Source organism: Coloeus monedula (assembly GCF_965178545.1).
Source record: "Coloeus monedula genome assembly, chromosome: 3".
In the NCBI taxonomy this organism is placed as follows: Eukaryota; Metazoa; Chordata; class Aves; order Passeriformes; family Corvidae; genus Coloeus; species Coloeus monedula.
This window is the reverse complement of record NC_138783.1, coordinates 26,202,311-26,219,328: the sequence shown is the minus strand read 5'-3', so window position 1 is coordinate 26,219,328 and position 17,018 is coordinate 26,202,311. Positions and strand designations below refer to the sequence as shown.

Genomic DNA, 17,018 nt, shown 5'->3' with positions numbered 1-17,018 from the left:
AGCTCCATTATAATCACAGAATGTGCTGCGATAGAAGGGACCCACAAAGACTGCCGAGTTCAACTCCTGGCCGTGCACATGGCAGCCTCAAGAGTCACACCCTGTGCCTGAGAGCGTTGTCCAAACATTTCTCGAACTCTGTGAGGCTTGGTGCTTCCAAGTGACCACTTCCCTGGGGATCCTGTTCCAGTGCCCAACCACCCTCTGGATGAAGAACCTTTCCCCGATATTAAAATGCAAACTGGTTTTCTTTTATTATTGTCCCTGCAATGACATCCTGTCGTCTGTTCTGCGTTACTACACAGTAGATCCAGTCAAGAATAAAGACTGTGGCACCTGAAACCTATTCCCTCCTCAAAATGCACCACTGCCTTCCCGCTCGGTCTCCCGAGTTCCTGGCCCAGCCTATGCCCAACTCAGGGAGGCTCCGGGGTGGCACCAGCAGCCTCCCACCAGCTGGGCACCAGCGAGCCCGAACGGCCCCTTAAAACATCCCCCGGGTGCGCCCCACGAGCCCCATAGCCAAGGGCCGGGCGCGTCCCGGCGGGGGCGCGTCCCGGCGGCGGCACCTCCCGCCTGCGGCCCTGAGGACATCTGCCCCGCGGAGCCGCCGCCGCCGCTGCCCCCGGCCCCATGTCCCCGCTCACCATGGCGATGATGGTGATGAGGATGATGACGGCGACGATGGCGATGCCCAGCCCGCCCCTGCCCCGGCAACCGAAGCGCCGCCCCCGCGCCCGGCCCCGCGATTGGGCGGGAGCGGACACGACACGCGGAGCGCCCCGCCCGCCGCCGGACGCGGAAGCCGCGGAGGTGACAACTGTGGGGGCTGTGGCGACATCGCTGCTGCGGGCCGGTCTGTCGGGGCCGGGGCTGGGGGCTCGGGGCTGGGCGGGCCGGGGCTGGGCGAGGCCCTGGGTCCGGCAGGGCTCGGTGTCCGCGGGGAGGTGCGGTGGGTAATGATGCAACCAGTGAGGGAGTCTTGCCTGCGGAGATGTAGGAGGAGGGGGACGTGTTGGGAGGCTTACACTGCCCCCGCACGTAACTGGCCAGTATTATAGCGGGAACTCTGAAGGAGCAGGGTCACCGGCAGGTCGTGTCTGATGGAGCGGATAAGCCCAAATGCTCCTACTCAGTCTTTCGTTGAGTATTCTTGCCTCTTTCTGAGCAGCTAGGCTCTCATCCGCCTCTGTCTCATCAAGTAAATAGACATCCTCAATCAAAAGGAACGAACAGCAGTGGTGATTAACACCTAATGGCTATTAAATAAGCAAACACACAACTCCAATTGTGGAAGCAACAGATGGTGAGACATTTCTGTATCTGTAGTTTGAGAAAGCTCAAGGAGGGAAAGGTGTTTTTCTTGTCTTCTGTTCTTCACAAAAGATAAACCTGCCTGACACAAAACAAGTCTTTAATCTAGAAACCCGAAAGTAGTAGTGTGCTCACTGCTGCCATTTTCTCTTTAGGGCAGCGCTGTTGCAATGGAAGTCAAAAAGCTGTAGTTAAACCTTTTCAGTTAGTGGTACAGTGAAACGAAGCAAGGGCCCTGGGGATCTCCCTTGAATAGTGGGGAAAACTCAAGGAAAAAAAGCCAGCCAAACAAAATAGGGGTATACTGATCTCAAACGAATGTAGTTAAGAGACAGAAAAGATCCCTAGAAAAGAAGGATCAGTGACTTGTATAATTGATAGTGGATAAAGGTGGCAACGGTCAATACCTTTGGTGGATGAGGGAGAAAATGGTCAGGATGGTGGTTTGGGCCAAACTGGGGGTCAGCTTTTGCTGTTAGGTTAAACTAACCATGTTCACCCACTCGGGGCACTGACTCCTTCTTTGACTGAGAATTGGCCCTATCAAAAAGGTTGTTCAGCAAGCAGGACTAAAGGAATTGTGTAGCTGTGCAGTTGCCATTGTTTCCTCTTTACCTCATGATCTGCTTGAAGCACTGTGTGGAATTTCCTTTTCTTGTAGCTCTGTCATTATTTTAGGTTATCTCGGCACAGTCGTGCAGTCGTACTCTGGGAACGTTGCAGGCTTTTAAAGAGTACGATGAGGGCTCGCTGAAAAAAGGAGGGAGACCAGAAAGAGAATTCTGAGGAATGGAAACTAGAACAAGATGAGGAGCAATGCAAAGGAGTCGAAGTGCAGCTCTTGGTGAAAACAGACACAAGTGCCAGAAGTCTCACAGTCTTCTCCTTTTAACTCTATGGGTTTTGGTGTAGTTTTTATCATTTTGGGTTTTCCCCCTTTGTTTTGGTGTGGGTTTTTTCACTGTGCTACTGAACCGGAGTTTAGAGGCTGTACTAGAAAATAGGATAATCCAAGATTAACTGCCACTATTACCTTGCTGAAGATTTTTTTCCCCCCTCCTCATTTCTTCCTCAGACTTACCTAGTTAGGAAGAGCTGACTGCTAAAGAGAAAATGACATCTCTAGAAAAAGGTAGGTTGTTCATATGACATCTAAGCAGACTGGATTAAAAAGTAACTGGAATTTTAAACAGCAGAGTTACACTGTATACTAGGCTCCATTCATTTAAATGAATGACTTTTATGTAGCTGTGAGGAAGTAGTTCTGTGACTTCTTCATTTCAGTGAAAACCAGAGCTGCCTGGATGGAGCAGCAACAGAATGTAATTTTTCTAATCCAGCTCTATATTGAAAAATAAGTTTGTCACTGGTACTGTGATCTGTCTGTACACTTGTCTGACAGCCTCCTCTAGTATTTAGAACATGTTGGTACTGAATCAGCAAACCTGAAAGTAAGGCAATATAATGGTGTTACTACAGCATTTTTGAAATCCATTAATATTTGGATAAAGGACACAAGCTCACATTACTGCCTGCAGTATGAGAAAAAAAGCAGTATGTGTAGCCATGTCCTCAGAAACTTTGTATCTCTCACCCATTGTGAGGAAACTGTACTATGATAATAATTTGTTGAGCTGAAAACTTAAATAAAATTAATTTCAGTAAATGTCATGTGTATTGGGGACTATAGAGCAGAATGCAGCATTACTGGGAATGCTGGAGTCTGTAGTTCAGAAATGGAGCAGAACTGGCTTGTTGGCTTTTCTTAAACCTTCACTTGGGCAACTAAAACACGTTACGACTTGACAGTCTGCTAAACTTCTTAAGGTGTCAGTAGCTGTCTGGCTAATAGCTGTTTTTCATTTGCTTCTTGCTCTTAAAATGAAACTGCTCTGATTCTGTCAGCTCCCAAAACCTGATTTTGTTTTCAGCCTATGAGTAATGTTGTCAAGAATTTTTTTCCAGGAAAGCTCTCTTTTGTGTCTGCATTTAATCTTGTATGGCAGTAGGAAATTAAAATTAATGCAATTCAGATCAATGTTTGTGTCTCGTACTGCTATTGCTAATGAGCAATGCACATTTGAGTAAGGACTTACTTGACTAAGGGCTTACTGTGAGGGTGGTGAGACACTGGAACAGGTTCCCAGGGAAGTTGTGAATGTCTCATCCCTGGAAGTGTTCAAGAACAGGTTGGATGGGGCCCTGAACAGCCCGGTCTAGTGTGGTGGTGTCCACAGGAAGGTATCCCTGCCCACAGCAGGGGGTTGGAATGAGATGATCCTGAAGGTCCCTTCCAATCCAAACCATTCTATGATTTTCTGACTTGTGCTTGATAATCACTGCTGCAATGGACTATTTGACACATGCAGTGTACAATTAAAATCTGTAACTTTGAAGTACAGAAATTAAGGAAAGACTTACAATAACACTATAACCAAGTGAAAGCTGGTAAACTTTCCCTCCACAATTTCTAAATTTCAGTTGATGATGCCTCAGCACCCATTCGAGGACCTGGAGATGGCATGGAAACAGAGCAAACAGCTGGATCAGTGGAAGTAATCACTGGAGCCAACACTACAAACCATCACATCCACCACAGCCCCCATAAAAAGGCAGCCTCTTCGCTGAGTCCCGGAGTTCTGCAGCTGGGGAAAGTACATGCTGATAAATCAGTGGAGATTGAAGCTATTCGAATATTAGTCCCCAAAGCAGCTATCACCCATGTTGTTCCAACTAAAAATGCTAAGGTAGCTAAATCTGTGGGACATAAAGGAGACACATTCCATCAGTCGGATGGAGCCACAGATCCCCAGAAAGAACAGATAGAGCTGAAAAATGCAATTGAAAAGCTGAAGAATTCAGAAAAGCGGTTGTTACAGGATAAAGAAGGTCTCTCTAATCAGCTGCGTATACAGACAGAGGTAAGAAATTAAAGGTGTTTTCTCTCACACAGCTGAACTGTTTTGGTTTGTATAAGCAGTTTGTGAATGTGACCAAAGAGAACTGCTATGACACTCTAGCCTTGAAACAAATAGGTTCCCTTTTGAACTTGCCAGCTAAGATACAGAGTAGAAGTACATCAAAGTATTCTGGTGCTGCTTCTCTGACAACAGATGAAAGAGTCAAAGACTTCGCTGGGAGAAACACACTAGATAGCTGCAGGGAAATTGATCTTTTATGAGGGAAGATTTTGCTCCTTAAATCACTAAGTGAAAAATGTTATGCCATAGAAGGGTTGACTATAATTTTCTGTTCCGTATACCTGTGGATGTCTTGTCTAATCCTTTGTTATCTTACTGATTCAGGAGTGGAATACTACTGAAACTTTGTTTCCTGCAGCAAGCTTTCATTCATCCTCTTTGACTGTTAGAATTTAAACAAGAATATGTTGGACATGCATTAGGCTCAAGTGTTTATGCTTGCCTGGATACATCCCATTCTAGAAAGAGAAAGGCAATTTACTGTTAGCAATTTCCAATAACTTGCACTGCATTCTGGAAGTAGGAGTGTTTATTCTCTATTCATAGTTACAAGAGAGTCTGGTCTAATTCTAGGTTAATCGGGAGCTGAAGAAATTACTTGTTGCTTCTGTTGGGGATGACCTGCAGTATCACTTTGAACGGATGGCTCGTGAGAAGAATCAGCTCATCCTAGAAAACGAAGTCCTGGGCCGGAATATGGCTCAGCTGTCTGAACAATTGGAGCGCATGTCTATACAATGTGATGTGTGGAGAAGCAAATTCCTAGCAAGCAGGTATTCTCTCTCATGGAGCTGTCCTAACAGCATTTCCCTTCAGTCTTTCATCACATACACTCATTGCAGTGTGCTTTCATATGCAGAGGACAGCCACAACAGCCATACTGACACCTATTATGAAATCTGAGAATACAGAAAAGGTATAAAGAAAGGAAGCTCCTTGTAAATCTGAATAGTCCTGCTTTTCAGAGGTAATACAGTGAGTCCTAAACCTCCTAAAATCTCAACTACAGTACTTGTCAACATAGCAAGAGAACCTCCTAATTTTGATAAAACTGCATGCAGTTTTGGGTTTAAAAATGTCTTCTAGGGCAGCTGACTTTTCATAACAGTAATTAGCTTGCAACCCCCCTGGAATGATACAATCATTAATTTGAGAAGAGGCCAATGTGGTTAAGAGCTCTGCTTATAGCAAGTCAGGGATCTACTATGGAAGAAAGAGTAGGTGGACCTCTTTATCCAGCACTGGTTCTGTTACTGCTCAGAACCCTCCTGTTACTTCTCTAACATTAAAGCTGGTCTGAAAGTCAAAATCTCATTTGACAATGGATTGGACTTTAAACTTGCTAAGTTTAGTTGTCTTACCAGATCTGTAAATAGTGTTCTAGGATTTTTAATTTTCTACTATACTTGGATATAACTGACTGAATTATGATGCTTAATGCATATCACAAAAGACCTTACTGCTTGAAGGAAATGGCAGTATACAGTCTCGTCCCTTTAATTTGCTAGTCTTAAGAAGTTTCAGCATATGGGGTGTAATGGTAACTTGTGTAACATATGGGGTGTAATGGTACTTGTAAGTCCTAGCTGAGTAAGAGTTACTACGCAAACTTGGGTTTTTTTAACATTATGAGGAGTTCTGAGATCAGGGCTGTGAATCTCAGCAATGTGCTTAAAGGAACAGTCTTCAATATTGTAACATCCTGATTCATTTTTATCTCGTATTTCTAACTGGTTGTTAAATGTCAGTCTGGGTTTTGCATTTGGAATATCACAGGCATTAGAAATGCCTGCTGGAGGCATCAGTGCCAAGCCTCATGGCACAGCAAAACGTGACAATAGCTGTCCTGTGTGTAGCTCTTAAATACTCATATCTGACATCTGGTGATTGCCCGTGGGAAAGGCAAAGAGTTAAATAAATGCAGTCTATAGCCATAGCTGTCATTTTTAGAGATGAGTGAACAGATGTGATTACAGCATACTTGTGAGAATTGTTAGTAAAAGAAAAATGTATTTAGCTTTTTCTTTCACAGGATCCTTGTCAACCATGTACACTTACCCAAGGTATTTTGAAATGTCTGTTACTAGATTTGTATTAAGTGGCCTAAGATTGTTTAAACTCAGTCAAAACATAATCTTGCACTGGTGTTGGCTGTAGTTGAACAGAAATTATTCTTAATTAGGTTGATAAAGGCTCTGCATGGGGGAGAGGACAGAGAACAGCAGCTTAATCCTCAGGTTGAGCAGACAAATGATGGTCTGTAGTAGAAAAAAGGTGACTTTCAAACTGTTCACTTGCACTACTGACTGGAGATTTCTTCTGCAGGGTGATGGCTGATGAGCTGACCAATACCAGAGCAATTCTTCAGCGCCAAACTAGGGATGCACAAAGTGCAATCCAGGACTTGCTGAATGAACGCGATCAGTTCCGTCACGAGATGATTGATACGCACAAGTATGATTTTTCTAATCCAGACTACCTCTGTGCAAACCTCATTTTTGTCAGTTTATTTTAGGCTAGAGGAGAATCAAATAGCTTTCCCCTCTTCGAGTGATATTCAACAAAAATCAATGATGCTGATGTATAGTACAGTCACTTTCCAGTCCTTGAGCTGAAAGAGCAAAAGTAATAGAATTCTTTCTTCATTTCCTAGAGGTCTGGGGTCTTAGGGGTAATAAACTGAGGAACTGACATCCCTCATATCCTCAGGCTTTCTCTCTTTAATCACTTACTGTCTTGATTTCAAGTCTTCTCTGTTTCCTTCCAAAATATCAGAATAGCAAAGAAGAGATTGTTCTATGTACATGCACTTTACAGTGCTAATTCTGCCAGATGTCAAATAAGTGTTCCCAGTATTAAGGTCCTGTGTTGGTTACCTTGGAGAACAGTCCATTTGTCTCCTTGTTCTTAAACACTTTTTCTATCCATTTATTTAGCTGAAGATTTAGCTTGTGCAGTAAGGCTTGGGAAGAGACAATTCCTCTGAAGTGTGCTGGGTGCTGATTATACAGTATAGAATACAAACCCCAATAACAGTGCTTCTTTCCTTTCTGCACAGGCTTCTGGAGGAGCTCATGGTTTCTCTTCAGTGGGGGAGACAACAGACATACTATCCTAGTGCCCAACCTTACACTACAACAGAGCTAGCAGCTGTGAATTGTAAGCTAGCCAAAGCTGTAAGCTCACATCTTCTAGGAAATGTTGGCACTAACAGTCCAAAAAAGACTTCAACAACTGTGGAGTTTTGCAATACCCCTGCTGAGAAAATGGCTGAAATGGTAAGAACTCTTGATACATGTTTATATTAAGGTTCTGGATAAATGAATATTTCATTTTCAGCTTGGAAAAAAAATGGAAAATGGCTTTCGAGCAGAAATCCTTCCTAGTTCTTAGAGAAGGAAAAAGCCCATTAAACTGTATAAAAATATCTTCAGTCTCAATTTTTCCATCCTTAGATGCTACATGTACTGGATCCAGCTGCACGTCCAGAAACATCAACAGAAGTTTCTTTTTCTGAGACTTCTCCATCTTCTTTCCTTTCCACAAAGAAAAGTATTGGAAGGTTTCACCCATATACAAGATACGAAGATGTAACCTTCAATTGTTGCAATCACTGTCAAGGAGAGCTGATAGCCCTTTAAAAGCCCAGCCAAGGCAGCTGCACATGCACTCTTTCTGAAGAACTACACTAGCTGATGTTCAGCAGGCTTCCCTTTGTCTTTTTTCCATAATGGATGGGTTTAGCATTGGAAGTTACATGGTTTCTGCTTCTCTACCTCTTGAAGTTAGGGACTGACAGGATTTCTGTAGTCTCTGGGTACTTCTACTACTTCTCAATCTGGAAAGCTACTTATTTTCTTATACAAAGGCAAAACAAAATGGTATGCTGGTCCAATTTGTAGAGCACAGAGATGCTCTTGACTATTTAACGTTTATAGTCTTACTAGCAAATCTTAATGAATTTCCCTCAGAGAGGGAGAGACAGAAGTGTAACCATACCAAAGCAAATGAAGTGCTGATCAGTTATGTCTAAATTTAAAAATAAAGTAATGGTCAGTTACATGCTTTTTTTTTTTTTTAATCTTAGCCAAGGTGATGAACTGTCCCCAAGTCTGTGTTCAACCTTTTACATTTAGTTATAAAAAGGAGTATGTGCAATGATTCTTCATAGCTGTAAGTTCTGAAAGCAAGAGTATATGCAGTGTCAGCCCTCCTGTCAAGAAGGAGATGAAGCCTGAATTAACTTTAGCTATAATAGATAAGTAGTAGCTGGTTGCAAGTGGGGTCTAGAAAACTCAGTGGGGTGAGATTATTTTTGTGTTTCCATAGAGCTGAAATAATGGCTTTCCATTGTGTCAGCTTCTAGAGTGAAGCTGCTGCATAGCTGATCCTCAGCAAAGGCAGACTGACGTACTTCCTTTAGTACACAGCACTGAAGCCTGGCCTGGCATTAGGACTCAATCCTTGCCCAAGGTCTTCCTGGTTATTATGGGAAGATGAAGATAAGCACTAAGTTTGCACAAAAAAAAGAGTAGTTTTTTACTTGTATGGTTTTATAATCTTGATGTGGATTTGAAGTTCTTGACATAGGTTTGAAGAGAACTTTTAGAGACAATCTGCTAAATCCAAAGAAGCCTATTTAAGTTTCTTAGTTTCACCCCCAAATTTACCATATGAAGCTGTCTAGTTTAGGGAAAAGGTTTCTGAAATGGTTGTTTTTACCCAATTTTCATTTGAATCTCTTACCATGATCAGAGTGTGTAAGCTGTAAGTTCTTGCTGTTGCAGGCTCTGCTTTGGTTTGCATGAAGAAAGCTACAATAAACTTCCTTTGCTTGCTTTCAAGTCACAATTTTGGATTTAATGAAGTCATATTTCTGACCCTGTTTTCTCTGTAGCATAAAAGGAACTATATGACATTGAACTGTAAAACCCTTCACTCTGCTGTGGGAGGCAATGAACAGAGAAGCACTTCTTTTGTAGTTTTGTGCAATTAGGGAGATGGTGTGTGTGAACCTTTGCAAACATTCCCCCTGGATTTGCTTGCTAGACACAGGAAGCTCTTCTTGCCTTTGGTGTCAGGGGAATGTACTGGAAGGAGGAAGGCACCTGTTACTTATGTGTCTTATTAGCATGTGAAATTTTCATTTTGTATCCATGTTCACTCTCTATGCTGGCAAAAGCTGCAACACAGCAGCCTCCAGTCCAACACCAGTACTCTCAATATGCCTGTAAGTAGCTCCAAAAATAACCAAGAAAAATACTACTAGAAAATCTGCTTTGCATCTACTACAATTCTGTCTGTTTGCAGTACTCCCAGAATACACTGTGAATGTGGAAAAATTTAGGAGCAATGTCAGGACCATGTAATCAGTTGGGGCATATAGTTGGACAGAATCCTCCTCTTCTTTCACTAACTTTATGATTTCATGAGTGACTTTGGCATGTTCTCTATCAAGAGTTCACAATTTAGCTGGGTAAGATGATGTTATTTGCTAAATTTATTATAATAAACATTGACATTTATATAAGGAACCTAGCTTCCTTACTATTGGAAAAGGTCATAATTTGCACAAGCTTTTAATTCCGTGGAATAGAAAACGACTGAATATGACTCACAGAAATTAAGTTTCAAAACCTGTTGCACGTTCACCTACACATTAGTCTTCAATTACCACTTTTCCAGGAACCTAAAAGAACACAATCCTCTGGTCTAGAGCTGGTCAACAGATCAATAGGAAGTGGTACAAGAAACATCATTTTCCAACAACATAACACCTTGCACAGTCTTAATCACTAGCAGCATCAAACAGCAATATTAATCCACCAAAAATTCAACATTTTACACAGTAGCCTGCATCCAGGAATCCATGATGGAGCTGAGTATAAAGTGCCTTTTAAAGAAGGGAATGTATTTACCACCCTCATTACATAGATCTTGCACTCATTTAGATTTGGTTAAACCAAGAAGATCCCTGAGTTATGCATTAAAGCAGGCTTTTCAACTAAATTACAAATAAATAGATAGGAAAATCATTGTCACTGAAGGTTAATTGTTAAACTTGCTTGAAAGCTTTAAAAACACCACAAAAAGTCAGCTGTAAAGACCAAAAACTCAAGCCATAAAAATTAAGAAGATTGTCACCAAGAACTCTGTGGCTACATCAAAATTTCAACTGTAATGGTCTGTGAAGCAAAAGGATTTTGGCTCTGAACTAAATATAGTGCATGTTCCGCATCCGTCTTGCTCTTCTGGCTTCTAATCTAAGCTGCCTGGCTCTCTCTTTAGCAGCTAGTTCTGCTGCTCGTTTCTCTTCTCTCTTCCTTCTCAGCCAGCTGTGGAGAGAGAAAGGACCAGAAGTACTGGCAGTTGCAGTTTCAAGTTTTACATCATCCATTCCAAGGAGACTTGCCCCCCCGCTTAACTGGAGCCCACCCTGTCTTGTAGGGTGAAGTTGCGTGTCATGGCTGAGACAGTCTAAAAGCCTGCCACACCCAAACACAGGAAGCATACTTTCCCACCCCAATTCCCCTGCTTTTGCACCCACCCATCCACCTCGAAAAGCAAGTCCTTTGGAGGCATGGTACCCCCGAGAGAATTGAATCTGACAGTGGGACTCATTTCAAGAACAGCCTTATAAACACCTGGGCTAGAGAACATGGCACTGAGTGGGGGTACCACATCCCTTACCATGCACCAGCTGCAGGCAAAGTGGAACGGTGCAATGGATTGTTAAAAACTACCTTGAGGGCACTGGGTGGGGGAACTTTCAAAAACTGGGAGCAGCATCTAGCAAAGACCACCTGGTTAGTTAACACCCAAGGCTCCACCAATTGAGCTGGCCCTGCTCCCATTTTGTTAAACTGGATTAACTTTATGTTCATTTAATGGACTGAAACAACCCAAGCTTGGTCCAGAACAGGCAACGAGCATCTGGGGAGAAGATCCCTTTTTTAGTAAAAGCAATTCACTCTTTTCAGCTCGGGTTCTGACAAGTAATTTCACAGCAGTGAACAAACAACAGCAAGGATTGATGATGTATTTTTGCTAGGGTGTAAGTTTAAAAGGACATATTCATGCAAAAAAACAACCCTCCAAAACAATGAGGACTTCAGCAGCAAAGATGTCCCATAAGATAACTACAGTTTTGACCTGACAGACTACAAAGGTTTCAAATATGGTTCCTTAGGAATGACCCTACTCACTCTCTAAAAGCTCTGTCGCATTCCTCTGCCCTTGGAAAATAGGGCACTTCCTCAGCTTGGCGTCTCAAAAATTCTATCCGTTTTTCTCTCACATACTGTTGGTGCTTTTTTTTAAGCCATAACCTGTAGGCTTCTTCTGGATCCCTGTTCCTCTCCTAGTTAATAAAAAAGACACATATACACAAGGCTTATCAGTAAATGACCTTTAGAATAATCACATTATAATAATTTGTTTTGTATTCTTCTGGCATGTCCCCTCTATGAAACAGACTTTATAAACACATGATAGCATATGCTAATCTGGCATAGAATATCTACATGAGCAAGCATTCAAAGCACTGTGTTGAAAAAAATACTGAATTTAGCTTTTCAAGCCCATCCCTTAAAGCCGGAAGAACTTTAGAACAGTATCTGAATCTCCAGGTTTTGATCAGGTCATGTGCATTAACTGCTTGCTAACAAGTTCTGATGGTAAGGAACACACTCCAGAGAGTCTTCTGGCTGCTTGTTCACTGCAGGGTTCAGCCAAGTAATTCTCCTGGTATATAGGAGCATCACTGTATCCCCTGTGATTTTATAGCTAAGTTCATGCTTCTACAATGCAAGCCACCCTGCCAAGCAGAAAAGCTCTAAACATGCAAGTCTAGCTCTTCACTGAAAACAATGTAACAAGAACATTTCCCGTCGGTGTAAATTTTCATACACTTAGCTAAGAACACAGGCTTAGAATTTGGTTTTCCTATTTAACAAGAGCACTATAGATCCCAGTTCCACATTAGGGAGACCTTACTTTGATGCTCAGCTCTTCCAGCTGCTTTGCAAGACGAATTCGCTTTTCTTCTTGTAGTTGTTCTTTTTTCTTCTGTAACCACGCTCTAAAAACTATGTCATTCTCTCTTCTCCTCTCTTCTTCTAGCTCCCTTTTCCTTTCTTCTTCCTTAAGTGGAAGGAAAAGTGAATAAACTTAATTTTCAAGAGAATGATCTTAATCTTCAGAGACTGTTGCAGGCAATAAATAAGCTATTTGAATTGCATGAGAGACACACTAAAATACAGATGAAACTGGAATACTCGAAGACTGCATCACAGCTGATAATACCTTTAGGAAGAAATTGCTTGGAGCACTTCTGTGGTTTGTGATATATTCACATACTTTCAGTCTAATCCCTTTTGTGGATTAGATTCCATTTCCATGACACATCTCAACTCACAGACATTAAAGAGCATCAGGTGAAAACTCTTAAAATTAAGGTCTGCCCAATTGCTCTGATTAGCTTAGAATCACTTTAAATTGATGCATTTTTAAAATTAATGCAGCCCTCAGGCTTGATGGACCACTCAACCATAAAGGATATTTAACAACCTATGGATTGCAGGCACTACCTTATAAATAAGGAGGTTTTTTTGGAATGAAGTTGTAATGTATTTACTTTAGGAGTATTAATAGCTTCAGGCTTTTTTCAAGTGTACAAAATGAACTGATATGTACAAAATTGAGAAAAGTTTCTTTTAACTTATTAATTACATTTTAGCTAATGATAAGTATCTACAAGGAGGAGAAAAGTTTTCAATTAATGCTTCAGAAAGCTGATTAGGACACTTTTTACCAGGATTTACTCTCTTTGAGACAAAAGCTACAATCCCTACTCATTTCAATACTTTGAGAAATCTAATCTTCTTGCAAATAGATGATGTTCCTCCCACCTACACACAACTTTCACATATCCTCCAAACTTACCATTTCTGATTTATTGGAATGAAATGAAGCAGCACCAAAATGAAGCAGATGGATTCCAGTAATGTCAAGAAATGTTTCATGCCCATGAGGTCCATCACAGAATGGAAGAATTCCATTCCAGAGTGAAGAAATAAGGTAACACGTCCTTACCTTTCCATTAAGTCAGCCAACAGAGGAAGAAATTTATCACACACTGTTAGGAAAAATAACCTTCCTTCCCCTCACCACACTACCTTTTACTTTAAATACACAGAGCATGGTGTCAAGAGATCTAGTCTTGTGTGCAAAAAGAAAACACTTCAATTGCTTGTCACATTTCATGCCCCTCATCACTGAGCTGAGCCTCAGCAACCTTTTCCAATAAAGCAGGCTAGAGCTATTTCCACAGATAGAAAGCAACCTTGGAAGCTACTTAGCCAGCTTAATTAGTACATCATGGCACAGAAAAACGGCAGATGCTTCGTGCTCTTTTTTATAGAGCACCACACATCGCAAGTTACCTGTTTGTAATTGTATCATCATAATGCAAAGAGAAGAAAACCATCTACGTTTTTTAACTCTCTGGTAAAGATTTCTGAAATCCCTATTACAGCTGACAGAGGCTGACTCTCTATTAAATGTAATTTTTTTTTCCGTGTAAGGAGCTGAGAAAGAATTAAAAAGGTTCTTACAGTCACTCTGTTGGGTAAATGTTATATTATGACTGAACACTCTCCCATATGATAATTTCCTAATTCATACCTCTTGAGTACCCAAATGTGCCCCTGCCTTACTGTGGTTAATGCAAACTTCCTGCACTGCAGTACAATATGTGCAGATGTGACACCATGTGCTACATTCCATAAACTCTGGGACTGTAACAGAACCTAGGTAGAGAGAGTGTCAAAAAGCAAAAGCAGTAAGAAAAATAGAACAGAAGAAGGACTATTTATGAAGGATATATTAAATAAATACTTCATTTCTCCTCTGAGGAAGGAGGAGTATGATCCTATGCCACTCTGAGAAAGGAGCTTTGAGAGATTCTATATAAACCCCAGAGAATTATTGTTATTATTGTTATTATTATTACTACAACTACTACTGCTGCCTCTTTTATCAAGGAAGAATGGAGTAAATACCCTGAGCATGTGGTCTTTGTGGAACACAGGAATATGATGGTCACTGTGATTTCCTTTTCTCTATGTATTTACCTCTCTCCTCAGTCTTTCATTCCTTTGTTCTATCTGCTTCCTTAATTCTTTTTGTCTGGGAGTAAGACTGTAAGTGGAGCTTTTCACGGGCACGTGTGCAGACTCAGTCTTCTGTGGACTCTTCTGTTTTCCCAGATCTCTTGCAGCACTCAAAGCAGAATCTGGAGGATGCTTAGAGTTAGATGGAGGCATTTCTTTCATTTTAGAGGCAGTGTGAGAAGAACTGGAGAGTGAAGATTTTGGAGATGTTTGTTGAGTTTCAATATCTGTAAAAGAAACACTTATTGGGGGCAAAATGCCCTGGCTTTCAATATCACGTATACTTAAGAGTTCAAACTTTCTATCTTTTTCCACTAGGATTTTAGCATCTGTCATTTCATCATATGAGCCAGCACGTGCTGAAAGCGATGGGCGTTTCTGTCCCATGTCATTAGAAATACGCAGCTGAGACAGCCTCCTTGAAACATCGTCTCCTCTTGCAAGGTCAGTTTTACCAACTTCAGCATTTTCTGGAGGAGGAGCTTGAAGATCCACCAACTCATCCTTAAATTTTAATTTCCGTTCTCTGTTTTGATCCACAGGAGCCTGACTTTCCAGCTCTTTGTTGGCTTCTTCAATCCTTCCCAAGACGTAACGCTTTATTTCTTCATCCTCTTCCTCATTCAGATCCTGCTCATTTTCCAGCTTGGATTCCTGGATAAAGCTTTCTCTCTCACTATCAGATTCGTGGTCCTCCTGTTCCGTATCTGCCCCGGATTCCAAATATTTTTTACTAGAGTATATCACTTTCACTTTTACATCTGCCTCTAAAAGCTGATCTAGATTTTCTTCCATTTCCTTACTGTCTTCCTCAAAGCTGTCTGCAGCTTTAGGAATTTGTGCTTCAATATCCTCTTCATTTTCTTCAGGATTCTAAAAAAATTAAAATAAACTAGTCTCTTCTCTCAACAAAAGAATGGTTATCAAAGAAAGAGAAAAGAAACAGCAAGAGAGAAGAGCAGTACAAACTATCTGCATTCTAAGCCAGGCTGTCAAGTAGTGCATGTCATAACTAACAGCTTTTTTGGCACTAACAAGTCTCTTAAGTTTCTTCATGTTCACATTTGCACAAAGTTTAACTAAACAGTAAAGTGATTAGTGACAGCATAAAACCACAACAAGCGTTGCACAAACACTTAGAGGAACCCAGAAGTACTTTTGAAAAAAACGTATCATTTTCAATGAACACTGAATTGTCTGCTTTAAGGATATTATAACCAAACTAACCAGTTCACTGAAATGTTTTTCACTATAATTCCAAATAACCTTCCTTGTCAAAATTCAGTGAATGCACCTATGCATTTCAAGCAATACTGAATTTGTGCCTACGATTCCAAATATTACTCAATTTTGTCTTCTAAATAACACAACTAGTATTTAGTGCAACAAATACCTCTTTTTCACCAAGGTTTTGGGTTTTTTCTTCATCAGTTAGGCATTCAGGGTCATTTTCAAAATCATCCTCATATTCTGCATTTTCTGTTAAATCACCGACATCTGCTGGATCTCCTTGATCTTCCTTTTCACTCATTTTGGTGATGTGTTAGTTTAATACTACAAAAAGGAGAGGGAATAAAATGTTTTCAAACTCTAGTGACACACAAATACTGATGTCTCGTGGCACCCACATCAACTTGTGAGCAGTATTAATACAACCATGTCAGACAGTGCCACAGCACCTCAGGACTAAGGATCACTGATGGCTTAAAACATGAATGGTTTTGGTCTTTCCAGCTCCAGCTACTGGGAGAAGGTTTGAATTAAAGCAAATCAAGGTGATTTAGTCAGAGCTTAAACTAGAACTCATGATCTTTTAACAGTTAGCCTTGTGCTTGGACAAAGAGATCACTCTTTTATGTTAGCTAGAAGTACTCCAAACTTCTTGCTTGTATCTTATCTTGTTTGTATCTTACCTTGTTTAAATGCAATGTAACTTTAAACACTCATTAACCTGTTAATCAGGCTGGATATAGTCATGCTCATGACAAAACTGAAGATGAGCCACTATAAGGACTGAAGCTTTTAAACAATCTTTGGACTGCATAGCACACAGGTGCCAGCAGCTCCTGAAGGACTGCTTAAACGTCAGTGCTTGGTGCTCCGGGCTGACTGCCTGCTGCCCCTTGGCTCAGCTCACTCAGCACAAGGCATCAAAGACACAAAAGGTTAAAGATGTGGACACACTCATGAGCCTAGAGAGCTGATTCTGCTCTTTTTACAGCTTTAGCCCCTCATCATTCCTTCAATAATTTGTTACTTTTTACAAAAGCAATACAGAAGAAAACATTGATTATTCAAAAGTTCCTGTTCTTTCTGTACTGTCTGCTGTAGGCTGGAAGGTGCCACTTCTACATGTCTCTAATAGGACAAATCTGTGTCATTTTCAACCTACTAAAGATCATGATTGTTGTGACAGGACAAGGAGTAATGGGTACAAATTAAAAGAGGGGAAATTTAGGTTAGAGATTAGAATGAAATTCTTTGCTGTTATGGTGGTGAGGCACTGGAACAGATTTCCCAGGGAGACTGTGGCTGCACCATCCCTGGAAGT

General features: G+C 41.2%; 2 protein-coding genes across 4 annotated transcripts; one reads left to right on the top strand and one right to left on the bottom strand.

Moving 5' to 3' along the window:
- The first annotated feature begins 743 nt into the window (after positions 1-743).
- BLZF1 (basic leucine zipper nuclear factor 1) lies at positions 744-9,059 on the top strand. Of its 3 annotated transcripts, none has more exons than XM_082278761.1 (7): positions 744-856; positions 2,390-2,446; positions 3,796-4,235; positions 4,869-5,068; positions 6,621-6,749; positions 7,354-7,573; positions 7,751-9,059. In XM_082278761.1, the coding sequence occupies exons 2-7, from the start codon at positions 2,428-2,430 to the stop codon at positions 7,934-7,936; spliced, it is 1,194 nt and encodes a 397-aa protein (XP_082134887.1). In that variant the 5' UTR covers positions 744-856; positions 2,390-2,427; the 3' UTR covers positions 7,937-9,059. The 3 variants fall into 3 exon arrangements, with proteins under 3 accessions (XP_082134887.1, XP_082134889.1, XP_082134888.1); XM_082278763.1 differs by having other exon boundaries at positions 782-813; XM_082278762.1 differs by lacking the exon at positions 744-856 and having other exon boundaries at positions 1,568-2,446.
- A 1,092-nt stretch (positions 9,060-10,151) lies between these two features.
- Positions 10,152-15,998, bottom strand: CCDC181 (coiled-coil domain containing 181; the record flags this gene model as incomplete). Its single annotated transcript, XM_082278210.1, has 5 exons — positions 10,152-10,630; positions 11,501-11,655; positions 12,291-12,437; positions 14,429-15,340; positions 15,861-15,998. The coding sequence occupies 5 exons, from the start codon at positions 15,996-15,998 to the stop codon at positions 10,510-10,512; spliced, it is 1,473 nt and encodes a 490-aa protein (XP_082134336.1). The 3' UTR covers positions 10,152-10,509.
- Positions 15,999-17,018: the final 1,020 nt, after the last annotated feature.